Source organism: Eurosta solidaginis, chromosome 1 (assembly GCF_040869045.1).
Source record: "Eurosta solidaginis isolate ZX-2024a chromosome 1, ASM4086904v1, whole genome shotgun sequence".
Classification (NCBI taxonomy): Eukaryota; Metazoa; Arthropoda; class Insecta; order Diptera; family Tephritidae; genus Eurosta; species Eurosta solidaginis.
In genome coordinates, this window is record NC_090319.1 from 314,188,583 (window position 1) to 314,203,932 (window position 15,350).

General features: G+C 36.5%; 1 protein-coding gene across 5 annotated transcripts; it reads right to left on the reverse strand.

Annotated features, from left to right (window-relative positions):
• On the reverse strand, positions 1-13,139 carry stck (LIM zinc finger domain containing stck). 5 transcript variants are annotated; one of them, XM_067761557.1, is made up of 7 exons: positions 13,024-13,139; positions 3,814-3,933; positions 3,435-3,740; positions 3,217-3,358; positions 2,417-2,533; positions 1,281-1,422; positions 1-1,214 (listed from the first exon to the last, which is right to left on the reverse strand). In XM_067761557.1, the coding sequence occupies exons 2-7, from the start codon at positions 3,915-3,917 to the stop codon at positions 1,018-1,020; spliced, it is 1,008 nt and encodes a 335-aa protein (XP_067617658.1). In that variant the 5' UTR covers positions 3,918-3,933; positions 13,024-13,139; the 3' UTR covers positions 1-1,017. The 5 variants fall into 5 exon arrangements, with proteins under 5 accessions (XP_067617658.1, XP_067617659.1, XP_067617657.1 ...); XM_067761558.1 differs by lacking the exon at positions 13,024-13,139 and adding an exon at positions 12,932-12,950; XM_067761556.1 differs by lacking the exon at positions 13,024-13,139 and adding an exon at positions 12,631-12,924.
• Positions 13,140-15,350: the final 2,211 nt, after the last annotated feature.

A 15,350-nucleotide genomic window follows, 5' to 3' on the forward strand; every position in this document is an offset into this window, starting at 1 on the left:
TTGTTGAAATCTTTAATTGATTTATTTTAGTCATTTCCATTACATGTATTATCCACTATTGCAAATTAAAATAAATTAACATTTACACATAGATATTATTACTGTACGTTGTTATGAACATAAATTTAAATTTATTAAAAATACTAATTAATTAATTGATTAAAATGTTGAAACTGAGTGTGTGCAATATTATAAATTGGATTTTCACAATAAATACTACGTATGTACATACTGCTTACACTTACATTATTTTATTAGCTGCAAATCGTGTTAAGTATAAATATATACTCATTATATATTACACTACACAGAGACATATATTTTTATGAAAGTGTTAATTACTACAAACACAATACATTACATCTATTCTTTGCAAAAAAGAAATTATTGCTTTTAATCACATCAATAAAAAATTGAGCTAAAGGCATAATAGCTCAAGACACATTAAGATGAAATTTGACACCATAATATTAACACAAAAATTTTAATCAAAAATTAAGTATAAGAAAGATTTTATAAAAACGTTGGCAGTAGTAAATTTTGTTTGTCACATATAAATTGGTTGTTGTGTTTGTTGATTCGTATTAAAACGCTAACGTATTAGACCTTCATATATATATGTATGTACCTATGTAATGTTTTAATTGGTAATGGAAGCTATTTCGTACGTGTATTATTTGTAATATTTATGCAAATAAAACTTTACAAGCTTAAATGAAATTTCTTTTGTATATATTGACTATTTTCATTTACTATGTCTGTATATTTATGTACATATAAACATACATATTTGCGTTTTGTGCTTCTGCGTTTATGTTTTAAATCGGACTATAGCTTAAACTGTATAAAATTCTCTGCTATATAGTATACGAATAAAATGTGTAGGCACTTAAGTTAACACGTCTCCAAATGGCCAACGGATTATTCTTCGTTTCAAAAGTATTACAAGCGATTCTGTTTTGCTTTTTGATTTTCTTATTGGACTTTTTCAAACACATGCTTCGATTATATAAAGTTTTAGAAATTCTTTTTCATTGATAATTCATGTGCCTTGCGTAAACGTTGCCTTAATTCGTTGGGAAAACGTTCGTAGCATTTTTTGCATACTGGCTTCTCATCATATTCGTAAAATTTTGATTTTTGTGTCATTTTCATATCGCAAATCGAGCAAGCGAAATGATGCACACACCATGCTTTGTTGAGCGCTGTGAACACTGTAGGAGGTAAGATATGGAAGAAATAAAATAACTGTTTCTTAATAGAAAAATTCAGCAACTTACCATCACCAGAAATGACTTGATTGCAAACAAAACACAAATTTCCAAACAATTGATGATAATGTGTTTCACAATATGCTAAGCCACGCTTCTCGTAGTGACGATGACCCAAGAATGGCTTCTCGCATTTGGCGCACACAAAATGCTGCAAGTGTAAAGAAAGCAGAAAAGATAACAGTTACCTTTTGTTTCAAAATCGTGTCAGCCAGTTAAAAAGTAAAGAACTGATTGTCAAATTCTTGCCGAAAACATAAATGTGCAAAAATCAAAATGTTGGTAAATCAAATCATGAAGTTTACTATTTTCAAAACTTCTTTAAACTTGTTTATTTACCACATTTTTGCCTTTAAAACGTGTTTTTCTTTTAAAGCTTGGTAGTCAGGATTGAAGTAACATAGAAAATTCAATGTTTAAACTAATGAACCCTTTACCTCAAAATTTAAAAAATGCACATTCACGCCTCTGGCAAGAGAGCGACGATATGTTACAATATGATGTGATATGATATTTAAGGATATGATATCACATCACATCATACAATTTCTTTATATGGATATATCACATCATCAAGTCATATCATGAGTTATCTTATCAAATATCATATCTTTACTTCTTGTCACATAAATATAAGGAACTCGATGGAACAGGGACAGCCTTTCGACTAAGCCTCACATCTAAATCATATCAGATAATATCTTATCGAAACATTTCATTTCATATGGTCAGACATCGCGTTTTACTATGCATATCTTACCGTATTATAACATATCATATCACATCGTATTATATTAAAAATCACAGTGAGCAATGTAAAAATAATAATAAATCGTCTGAAATAAGTGTCTCATCATTGAGGTAAAAAGTTTGTAACCGCTATGCATTTATTTTTATGGCAGGTACTCTTAAGGAAAAGCATGTCTCTAAAATGAAACCTGAGTGTGATCAAATGAATTCATAAGACAATCGATCGCGTAACCAATTACAGGGGAATAAATCTGGTAAGTATCGCTTCTATAAGTCTGGCAAAGCTTCTATCGAGCTTATTGTAGCACTTGAGCCCACATTCAATGGTAAGCAGAGCCCAAACTAAGTAACACTTCATACGCCATACACAACTATGAATGTATAAAAACACTCACCTCAACATGCCAATGTTTGCCCAAAGCTGTAACAACACGCTCTTCGATTGGACGACGGCAAGCGCCACAAATAGGTATGCCCATTTTGTCATGACATCGCAAGCAATATAATTCGTTCTTAAAATTATAAAAAGAATATATTATTCAAAAGCAAAGGTATTAATTACACAGCCTATCAAAATTAAAACTTTTTCCTGCAGCAGAGTAACCATGCAATTTTTCAGAAAACGTACTTCGTACAAATCATTTTCGCTGAACATACTCATGGTCTAGAACGCCTGAGGAATTCTTTATTTGCACTTTAAGATTAAGTGATCACAAGAGGTTTATATATGAGCCTTTTCTTTTTACGAAATATATTTGTAATGTATTACTTGTTCTGTATCTTAAAATTCCTTCTACACATTTTCATGGGGTATTTCGGTTTATTTTAAGGGAATGTATTAATTAAATGATTCATCCTCTTTCCAAGACTTACAATATATATTAATATAAACTTCTGAAAAATGTGTAGAAGGTAAAGTTGGTGCATTACAAATGCATTTCGTAAAAAGTACGAACTGACGCCTCTTATTAATCTACTCCTCCTTCCATGTGCCACTACCTGGTGCTTTAGGGCAAAGTTTGGAAAAGTGGTGGAAGGAGAAATGAGGAAGTTTTCAACTGTGAGTATAAAATGTTATCAACTTTGTAAAAACGAACAGCAAAAATTGTCTGTGTGATGTCACCCTCCACAAAAATACCATGGCTACTTTGTTGCAAAATTGATGTTGTAAACTGTTATTTGATTCATGCCCTACCATATCATTCGCCGTTAATCCCGGCCTGCTTTTGACTTCGCGTGCCGTCGAATCCAGCTCAAGACCACAGGCAGTACAATTGAAATGGTAACCATGATATACTTCACCACGAAAACGTAATGGTGCATCATCAATGACGCCACTAAGCAAAGAAGTAAGAAATAAGTAAAATAAATAAATTACAAAAAAAAGTATTGTATTGCTCTCTCGTCACTTACTGACACTTATGACACATATAACGACCCGTTATCTCGGCCTTCACTTTGGCATTGCATTCATGGCATAGAGCACGATTCTGATTACGTATAAAACCGGAATCGGCCAGCTCTTTGGCACACATTTGACAACGGAAGCATTGCGGATGCCAGCTAGCACCCATCGCTTTGATAACACGCCCAATAACGAATTCACCACATTTGTTGCAACATGGCGCGAATAGTACATGAAAATCACGTTCGCAATATTTACGTCCTTCAAATTCGTAAAAGATGCCATCCTCGAAAGGGCGAAAGCATTGCGCACACCTACCGAGAAAAGAATAAAAAAAAGAGAGTGATAAGATAAGAGAATTGGGAATATTTCAGCTCTTTTACTTACACAAAGCACTGTGTATGCCAGAGTTCGCCGTTGGAGTTCACGATTTTCTCGTTGGGCTCGAAACCGTCGGCACATCGGGCGCAATGCATAGCAGCTAGCGACATGTTAGCTGCTTGTACTCTGAAATTAAAGCAAATAGACAAAATTTTCTTACAAGTTATAGTGAATATTTAAAAAGTAAATTAAGTGTAAACATTTTTGTAAAATATACATTTTTGCTCTTGAAGACATTATGTCCTTTTTTTTTGTATCAACCGCACGCATTCAATGCAACTTTAACACTGAGTAAATGAGTAATTTTGTTAATAATCAAGAGCTTTGCAAATTATTTTTTATCAGCTCCGCTTTGTTTAAATTTATTTATTTATTTATTTACGATCTTGAAGATCTATATAATTTAATAAGGTACAAAGTATTTTTAATGTTTCCATATTTGTTTCAATTCATTGAATTTCTTTGACTTCAACTATATAATAATCTATAAAATATTTACTAAATAAATTTAACTACTTTACAGGTAGCGCTTTACAGTAGCTGTATAATAACTTTCTGAATTTTTTGGTATTATTACAGTTTTTAATATCAATTGGCAGATCATTATATTCTCTAATTCCTTCGTAGTATATACTTTTTTTATCGAATTCAGATCTCACTACCGGCAAGTAAAAGTTGTTATTGTGTTTTGTTTGATAGCTATGGACCTCTCTGTTTAGTCTGACACGTTCACTTAGGTAATTCGGCAAGTTTCCCAACTTTATGTTGTGTATAAACTTCAATGTGTAGTAAGTGATGTTCTGTTTTACACTAAGCCAGTTTAAGCTGTCTAGTAAATCCTTAATTGGGGTATCATACCGTTTTCTTAATATGAAACGCATAACTTTGTTTTGTTTAATTTGTAGCCTGGATTTTTGCGAATCAGCTAATGCGAATAGGATTGTAGGATTAAGGCTAAAATGATTAATCATATTTCGATTGTGTGTACTTCTGCTTTGGAAATTTCAATCCATACTTAGCTAAATGCATAAGCGTACAAAAGTGTTTAAGATCAGAGTCCCTGAATAACCCTCAACCAGTTGCTAACAGTTTGGCAACAGAGTCAAGACGTCAAATGTAAATTCAAACTTCTTATAATGCGCTGTCGCATGGCGTATGAGTAATATCTTAATATTGTACGGAATTTACTGCAATTCCTCTTATTTGCAACCTTCTACTAACGTTCGAATCATTAAACTGTTGAATAAATAACTCCACTATTCAATAATGCAAAATGCCCTTTATTAAATTACTTCACGATAACTCAACTCAAACTGATTGTCGTGCCTCTACTGTTGCCGCCTTTTATACTGTCTGGCTTCTTCGTTGCAACTTCTAGGCTTTTCTATTCTAGAATTTATTAGTTAGTTATCAGCTAAGTTTATAGCTTCTCAAACTACGTTTATAGCTTCTCATATGCGCGTGTATACGTGAGTAAATTATTGCCTTCTTTTGTGAGCATCTCAGATAAGATATATGCATGTGTTTGTGCGTCTCTTCTCCGCTGTTCGTATGGACATATGGGTAGACATAATGATTGATTTAATGATGTGCATACAAGTCACTGCTTAGCATCGGCTTAGAGATGATAGTGTTGCTAATATTCGTCACACTGCCCTCCACCTAAGTCTGATCGTCCCGATCAGACAAATCTATTGATCTAAACGCTGCCAGCCTTTCCAAATGAACCACTTTCGTTTTGGTTCGTGGTTTGCCAATGGTTTGTATGCCTTACACTACATCGTTGATCCGTTTTCCAACTTTGTATGGGCGTTCCCAATTACACTGCAATTTCGGGGACAAAAATTTTTTTTCGTTGTGGGTTGTATAACAGCACCAAATCTCCTTCCTGAAGCCCTTCCGAATTAATTGCTTTATCGTATCTGGCTTTCATCTTGTCACTCTCAGCTCTTATTCCAAGACACCAGTGGATTTCTTGACATTTCTCTCCGCATCGACATCTATCCCATACTTCAAATCAGCTGGCAGTCGAAGATCATTGCCAAAATTACCTTTGCGGGAGTTTAGCCCGTTGTCTCATGTACTGCCGATCGGTAAGCCATCAAGAATAATGATATGTGTGTATCCCACTCCTTATGTTACTTGTCTAATACTTTCCTTAAATACTCCTCCAATGTTCTAATGAAACCTTCCACCATACCATCGGACTGAGGATGCAATGCAGTTGTCCGTGTTTTTCGAATGCCCAACTTCCTACACATTTCTTGGAACACAGCTGATTCAAAATTCCTGCCTTAGTCAGAATGTAACTCCATTGGTACACCATACCTTGCAACCCAATCATTTGTAACCACTTCTGTTACTGTTTCCGCTTCTTGGTTTGGGATTGGCTATACCTATGGCCATGTACGTATAATCTATAACCACCAGTACGTATTTGTTTCCGCGGTTGTAGTAGGAAATGGATCTGCGACATCCATGGCGATCCTTTCAAATGGTGCACCTGAAATATACTGCTTCATCTGGCCATGACTTCGTGTTTTGGGCCCTTTCGCTCTGTTGCAAACCTCGCAGTTGGCAATCCACTCGGTGACCGACTGACGGCAACCAACCCAATAGAATCTCTGCTAAAATTTTCTCGAGCGTCTTCGTGATTCCAAGATGACCTCCACTTGCACCATTATGCAGCTCGCTGAGCACGTCAGGAATCCTCTTTATGGGGACAACTATCAGTTTCTTCTTGCATTGACCATCCGTACTCTCCCATACTCGATGAAGGCAACCGCATATCAATTCTAAACTGTTCCACTGTGCCCAATATGACTTCGCAATGGGACTCTCTGCTGACATCTCCTCTCTGTTTGGTCTTTCGTTTCGTTCGAGCCCTTGCATAACATGTAACAGATCTGTATCTTCTAGCTGACACTTTCTTAGTTGTTCCTTGTCCCATTCATCCGTACACGTTATAGTCATTAGCCGGGCATCTGTAATGTCTTCTTTAGCCTCGGCCTTTGAACAGTGCTTGCATTCCAAATTACATGGTCTTCGTGACATTCCATCAGCACAGGGCCTTTATTAAAGTACTTAATGATAACACTTATCTTCGCAACTAATAGCTTGTTTAAATCAAACTGATTGTCGTGCCTCTACTGTTGCCGCCTTTTATACTGTCTGGTTTCCTCGTTGCATACTTCTAGGCTTTTGTATTCTAGAATTTACTAGTTAGTTATCAGCTACGTTCATAGCTTCTCAAACTACGTTTATCTTCTCATATGCGCGTGTATACGTGAGTAAATTACTTACTTACTTAATTGGCGCTTAACCGTCTAAACGGTTATGGCCGTCCAACAAGGCGCGCCAGTCGCTCCTTCGCTCCGCCAACCGGCGCCAATTGGTCACACCAAGGGAGTTTAAATCGTTTTCCACCTGGTCCTTCCAACGGAGTGGGGGCCGCCCTCTACCTCTGCTTCCATAGGCGGGTTCCGATAGAAACACTTTCTTGGCCGGAGCATCATCTTTCATTCGCATAACATGGCCTAGCCAGCGCAGCCGCTGCGTTTTAATTCGCTGGACTATGTTGATGTCTGCGTATAGCTCGTACAGCTCATCATTAAATCTTCTTCGGACGTGAGTAAATTATTGCCTTCTTTTGTGGGCCTCTCAGATAAGATATATGCATGTGTTTGTGCGGCTCTTCTCCGCTGCTCTTATGGACATATGGGTAGACATAATGATTGATTTAATGATGTGCATACAAGTTACTGCTTAGCATCGGCTTAGAGATGATAGTATCCCTTAGTGTTGCTAATATTCGCCACAATATTTTATTTGCAGATACCTAAATGCTTCCCCTTAGCACATTAATACCGACACTTTACTGAGCGATTTCAAATCACAGCATATCCGCATGTCTTTAAACTTGGAAATTTTCATGCACAACATGACGTCAGAAAGAAAATAAAATTTTATATAAAGAACCAAATTTCCAATTCACCGAAAATTCAATTAAAAATTAACACAAATGATTGCTTCACCAGCTAACTAACCACCAACTGATATTAACAATTTTTTATTAATTAATGAAAACGTTCTGATTTTCGCTTGCTTTTGCTGAGATTGAAAGTTGTTCGCCCACTAAAAGACGCGTTTGCTTAGATACTTAATCAGGGCAAACTGAAGGTGTGCTACATAAAAAATAAAATGGTAAATGAATGTGTGCTACATAGAATAGCGTGACCATTAAGCATACAACATGCAAATCATTAAAAATACATACAAATGTATGTGGTATATGTATACAAAACCTAACACGCTTAATGTTAGAACTTCGCGCGCGGTGATTGGGACCGAGATGCATTATGATTGCCACACAAAGTCATTATAAGTCGCATAAGCTTCTCCTACATAATTTATTGCAATGCAGACGTTATGAAAGGGTACATGATGTGTCCGTTCATTCGAATTTATTGTGTATTGGCAATTCCATGACATACCATCAGTTTTTCCTTTTGCTAGTAAGGGGTTAGACACATCTGAGTACATCTGTGAGCACGAAAATAGAAAGGAAGTTGACGCCGCTCATACTGAAATGCATAACTCTCTTATTTAGTGCATCGCCGTTCGGATTTTTTCTTCACGCTTTAATGCGAAGTCGGCCTGGATCCGAAGCCAACTGGAACAATCAATAAATTGGTATGATCTGGAAGACTTTTCTACTGCCTAATACTGTTGTTGTTGTTGTTTTAGCGATACGGTTGTTCCCCGAAGGCTCTGGGGAGTGTTATGATGTGATGGTCCTTTGCCGGATACAGATCCGGTACGCTCCGGTAACACAGCACCATTAAGGTGCTAGCCCGACCATCTCGGCAACGATTTATATGTCCACGTTAAACCTTCAGACCATCCCTCCCTCCCTACCAGCCTCGTCTGTTAGTGAAACAGGATTCGCCGCGGATAGGTGAGGTTGACAATTGGGTTTGGAGAAGCTATATATTGCGCTGGCAACCTGAAGGGTTGCGCTAAACAGCCCCTTGAATCTGATATTTTAGTCGCCTCTTACGACAGACATACCTACCGTGGGTATATTTTGCCCCCTAACCCGCCTAATACTATAAACTTGAAGCCCTTATGGTATGTAAGCAAATTCGAATTTGCAACCTAGGTTAGATTATGCTCACATGCTGCAACATCTCGATTAAAATTTTACATATCACAATAGCTGTAAAAAAGTAAGTCGAATTGAGAATAGAAATATTTTGAGATTGGAAGGTAATAACCACGCGAAACGTAGGAGAGTTGACATGGAATTACACATTTGTAAAATATAATACATATTTATGAATAACAAGCAATTTCTATGTTACAAATCTAAATATTATCTATACTTTGCCTGATGGGAGATTACTCACAAATTGGCAGATGTTCAAAGTATACGAAAACGTACAAACTTTTTTTAAGAAAAATATAACAACAAATATGAAAATACACATGTGCATATAAGTACAATAGACTGATTTGTTTGCGACGCCAGTTTTTATACCCAGCTGTACTTGTACACAGGGTATTATAACTTTGTTTGAATAACGCTTAGTTGTACAGGTATGAAGGAATCGAGATAGATATAGACTTCCATATATCAAAATCATCAGCATCGAAAAAAAAAGTTGATTAAAACATGTCCGTCCGTCCGTACGTCTTTCCGTCCCTTAACACGATAACTTGAGTAAATATTTAAATATCATAACCAAATTTTGAATATGGGTTTATCTGGGCCCAGAATAGATTGGTATTGAAAATGAGCGGAATCGGACGATAACCACGCCCACCTTTAGGATATCGATTATTTGGAAAAATTAAAAAATGAGATAACTTAAAAACGAATATCGCTAAGCTTATGAAATTTGGTGGTTTTATGTCGGAAAACATAAATTCAGCAAAAAATAAAAAATTTGGAATGTGGGCTGGGGTCACGCCCATGTATTTAGAAGAAGAAAACTTGGAAATTTAACAAGCCGTAAATCAAAAGCCGTTAAAGGCATTACATTAAAATTTGGCAGACACTATCCTTGCCAAATTAAAGAGACTGAGTGAAGATAGTTAAAATCAATTAATGTTCGTTTTCACCCGAACTTAGACTTTCTTATTTGTTTTTAATATGTTCAAATTTCTGTTCCTTTTACATTTCTTTGGGTTCAAACCTCTTACTGCTCAAGACAGTGGGAAACCTTTTATGCAATTTAAAGGGAACTTTACATTCCTTTAAGTAAAATTTCAGTTTTTTGAAATAACACTTTTGTGTCATTTAATAATTGTTTTTAAATATGTAGGTATGGGTTTTTTTGATTCAGCACCTAAAAAATTTAACTTTGGCGCATATCAACCAGTCTAATACATGCATATAAATAGATAAGTAGATATGTATATACCAAAGCAGATTTAGATTGTGTTATGTTTGGCTTTAGTGCAATAATAATCAAATTTTTATTTATGGTGTTCAAAGATATACACATACATACATATATACAAATTCAGATTTTCAAAATTGTACTGGAATTTTATTTTACAACATTGCATACAACTCAAAAACAAAATATGAAAAATACAGAACTAATAATATTTTTATGTTTTGTAATTAAGAATGGTATCTTTTATTTAACTGTGGATATGTGAGCTAGTTTTCTGTTAGCTAGATAAGCTATCATGTCTTTAAATATGTAATCTTAAGCTATATGTAGGTAGATATGAACGTATTATATGCATATGTTTAAATTCAAATGCGCATAACCAGGCCTAATTAAGCCCCTTCATGTTTAGCCAATCAAAGTAATGGTAGATAAGCAGACGCAACAGCGACCACAAACAGCTTTCTTATCATAATTTCGTTTTAACAACGTGTGATAACCGTATGCTTAAAGAGCGATATCACATCATACTACGCAACTAATTGAAAATAATAATGTACGGTATTCTGCTTTTTTTTGTAAATTTGTTTGTTGTATTTTGTGTTTCCTTCCTCTGGGGATTGGTAAAAGTATTTTTTATTATTATTATTATTCACTACATCAGTGCAGCGATATGATGTAGATACAGCATTGCTTATAATATAGCCGCGATAAGATCTCATAATACGATCAAAGAAGTTGACTTAATTCATATTCTTCTCCTTCTAGTAGCGATAAACAGACTCCTCGAAGGTTTTTGGGGAGTATTATCGATGGTGTTGGTTCTTTGCCTGATATTCGCCCTGTAAGTTCCGGACATTAGCACCATTTAAGTACTAGACCGACCATGTCGGGAGCGACTTGATATGATCACGTCGAACATCTCTTAACGAGATGGGTCAGCACTTCAGTATCAGCCTTATATGGGTATCTGGGCACAGGGATATTGAAGGCAACTGCAGAGCAGACGAGCTGGCCAGACGAGGCGCCACCGACCATATCCTTCCGGGAAATGATTCGATAGATATACCCATGGCCACTTTCAGGCTTCGTGTGAACACAAGCAATATAAGAATTGCAAATGGACTATGGTCAGCCATATCATCATCGTGTGAGACATCCAGGCAAACCTGGCCGTCATATGACAAGGGGCGCACAGGAGCGCTTCTGATTTTAAACAAATCAGTTCTATCGTCCCTGATAAGGGTTCTAACATGGCATTGTTTAATAGGCACGCATGGTGCTAGAATGCGGGCAACGACCTTCGACTATTGTCGCAGCTACAGATGTACAGAAGAGGAAGTGTCCAGCACCTTAGTAGGCGTAGGTTGGCCATCCTTAGTAAACCTTTTCTACATGACCTCGCTGAGGTCTCTAGCTATGAAGTAAAGGCTCTAGCAAAATTTATAATTTCCACGAGGTGGTTTGACCAGCTTTAGGCATGGTAGGGGTCCTCTTTGAGACCGTTTAGGGTATTACAATGTGCCCATTGGTGGCCTAAGTAGTGAGCTGTTACCAGTGTCCAGCTCAGCCCTTGTAACCTAACATAAGCTACGACAGGCATACCTACCGCGGGTATATTCTGACCTCCTAACCCGCTGGTGGACCAAATGTCTAAGGAAACTAGCATCAACAGGGAAGGACCATATAGTAAAAGATGTGGGACCATCTCGCATGGATAAGTTCGGCCTTGAACTCAGAAGAGGTGACCACAATCCCAATTTTCATTGCATTATTTTTATAGCTGGGTTACACATATCAGAAAATTAATAAATACACACGAGCGCATATGATTATGTATGGAGACACGCAAATGCTCTTGAATTTTGTATTCAATTAAAGATCAACCAAATATATATGTATACAGCATACTCCTATGAATACATGTATGCCCTGCGCTGTGTATTCATAGATTAAAAACATCGAGATATTCCGGTATGTAAATTTTTATTTATAGATGGTGGATGACGTCATTGATGAGCAAATTCATCTGTGGCGGGACGGCACAAACGAATGTGTATCGAAAAGATCGCGCTTATGATTGGTTATGGTGCAGCTATGCTCATTGAACTTTAAGAATTATGTATGCATATATATGCAGTACATATGTATACTTATATATAAATCACATTTATGTAGGTGTAATAAATTAGTGCATTCCACATATTGTGGGTCTTTCAATGCATAGCTTAGGCTTTGACACCGTGGGCGTGATACAAAACTGTAGGTATGTTGCTATGTGTTAATGAATGAAATCTATTGGAATGTAGACTCTTGACCATATGCGCTGTGTATATTTTTTTGCTTGTGCTTCAATTGTAAAAGCTAAATAAGTTAAATCTTGCTATTTGCATATACATATATTTTTAGGAATGTTTCTTACTCCACTGGCGGCATTGTGGTGGTTTACTTGAGGGAAATTATATAAATTTCTGTATATTTTTTTATAAAATATTTGCACTTGATTTTTCGTTAGCAGTTAACACAGCCCAATTCACACACAACACGTTTGCCTCCTAACTACACTACCAACTGATTCGCAAACGAATTGATCGTTTTGCGGCTTGACAGTTGTTGTTTATTGGTAAGAGCTTGCTTGCGATCTTGGCTATTAACACCCTATTTTGGCAAAATCAAGATTTTTCTGTTCCGTTGTCTCTCCAATTGTAGCAAATTTTCACTACCTCTTCGTTGGAATTTTGTGTGCGAATTCCTCACATATTTCATAATCAATGTTTATATATTTACAGAAGCTTCTTTTACTTGTTGCACTTACTATTTATTCTATTGTTTTGTTGGGCCAAAATGAAAATTAAAAAACAAAGAAATATTTCCAAAAATTGAACAAACGAATTAGCTAAAGAGTACAATGAATAAAAATTAACTGACAACTGTCAAAGTGACAACATGAGCTTAGTTGAAATGAGGAAACCACTTAAGGCGATAATGATTTCAAGGCGCCATCTGCAGGAACTATTTCAACCGTTGTGCTTGTGGACAACCCCGTTTACATTTGACCTTTGAGCTTTGGGGAGTGTTATCGATGTGTATGGTCTTTTGCTGGATGCAGGTCCTCTACGTTCCGGTAACAAGCACTAATAAGGTAGTAGCCCGACCATCTTAGGAACGATTTCGTATGAACGCATGAGACCATCTTGGTCATTCCGCTCTCCTATCCCCTAGATCCATGTGGAACTTGTGGTGGCCAGAGCCTCCGCTTTCAAAGAAACAGGATTCGCCACCGGTAGGTGAGGCTGACACTTGGGTGGGAGAAGCTATAAACAGCGCTGGCAACCCCTTAAAAGGTTTGCACTACACAACTCCTTGAATCAATTTGATATTTTAGTCACCTCTTACAGCAGGCATACCTGCGCGGGTATATTCTAATCCCCTCACCCGCTGGGGTTAGGGAAGATGCATATGTGTTTACAAAAGAAAAGATAAGCAGCAAAACTGGCAGTGCAGTGCGCATTGGAAATGAATTAAACTCAAAACCAAATGTTCAGGCATTCTGCATACAGCGCTGGTAATCTGTTGGCTGTTGGTTTTATAAATGCAAAATATTATCGAAAAATGCTGTGTGACTTACGGAACGATGAGCCTTCCGAGGGTCACTATTTATATTTTCAGCATAATAATGAAAAGACAGTAATTTATTATCGAAAATAGCTTTATTGTTTTTCGAAGTATTCTCCATGATAATCAATACATTCTTGCTTGCGTTCAAACCAATTTTCGTAGTACTTTTTCCACTCCGATTCAGCTATTGAGGGTTGTGCTTTTGTCAAATTATGCGGGCTTCAACGCGAACAAATTTTTTTCACAGCTAAATGTTCATGCAATATCTTATTGATGCTCGTCATACTAATGCCCAGGGATGCCTCAAAATCACAAGACTTAGTTCGCGCACAGTGTCAATGTTTTGTTGCACAACAACCGATTTTCGACGACCTTCACAACTTTCGCCCCTGAGCGAACGGCGACCACGATGGAATTCATTATACCAGCGCCTCACAGTGGCAAAGGATGGGTCTTCATCACCAAAAGTGGAATTAAGTTGTTCAGAGCACTCCTGTCTTGATAAACCACGTCGAAAGTCGTAAAAAATCATCGCACGAAAATTTTCACGAGCTAGTTCCATTTTCTCGCTGAGATGCAATTTCTAAGTTACTGTAAACAACACAAATTGTGCTCAAATGTCAAAATTTTCTGAAGAAGGTTATGCTTAAAAACGTCAAACTTTCAATTGAAAACATCTGGATGGCGCCGACAACCAATTAAGGGCCCATTACTCATAGTATAGATTTGACTTGACTTGAGAACTGTCACTTACATTTCTGTTAAATGAACATTGCATGTTACTGATTACTCAAAACTTAGCAACACTTAACTTGACTTAGAAGTCTATTGAATTTTTGTTTTCTATGTAAGTTCTAAGTGACGTTTACATTTTGAGATGCCATTTGTTTGCTTTCATTTCGACATTTTTTCATAAAATTGACATTTACTGATCGTTTTAAACAATTTTTACACTCATAAATTAATTGTAGTACTCAAAATTAATTTTGTTTAAAAACTACCACTTTTTGTAGCAAATATTTCACAACAAAATGACAGTTGGAAAACAACTGATTATGATACCAGATTATATCCGCTAAGAGGAGTATAATCGTGGCTAAAGGCCAAATTAAATTTCCTTAACCCTAACGCCATAGTCGTAACCATACCCATATCCATATCCATCTCCAATGTGATCGATTAATGGTGCCTAAAGCTGCAGACATTGGTGCTTTATCGGAAACCGTATCAGTAACCATATAACAGCTGATTCGACAAACCTTATACTGTTTTCACACAGAAACTTAATGATCTCATTTCACCTGCTAATGAAATCGTAAATTTTTTGCTTTCACACAGAAGTAACTGCTCGATTAGTATGAAGGATACAAGGTGGGAGCATGGTGACATACCTACAAAAAAAAAAAATTCCATGTACTTGTAAATTCGATGGACAAATGTCAAAATCGTACTGCGCCGGTAGTTGATGTATCAAATCAAATAAAAAAGGTTATAATCAGCTGTTCGATGCGGCCACCTTGTATC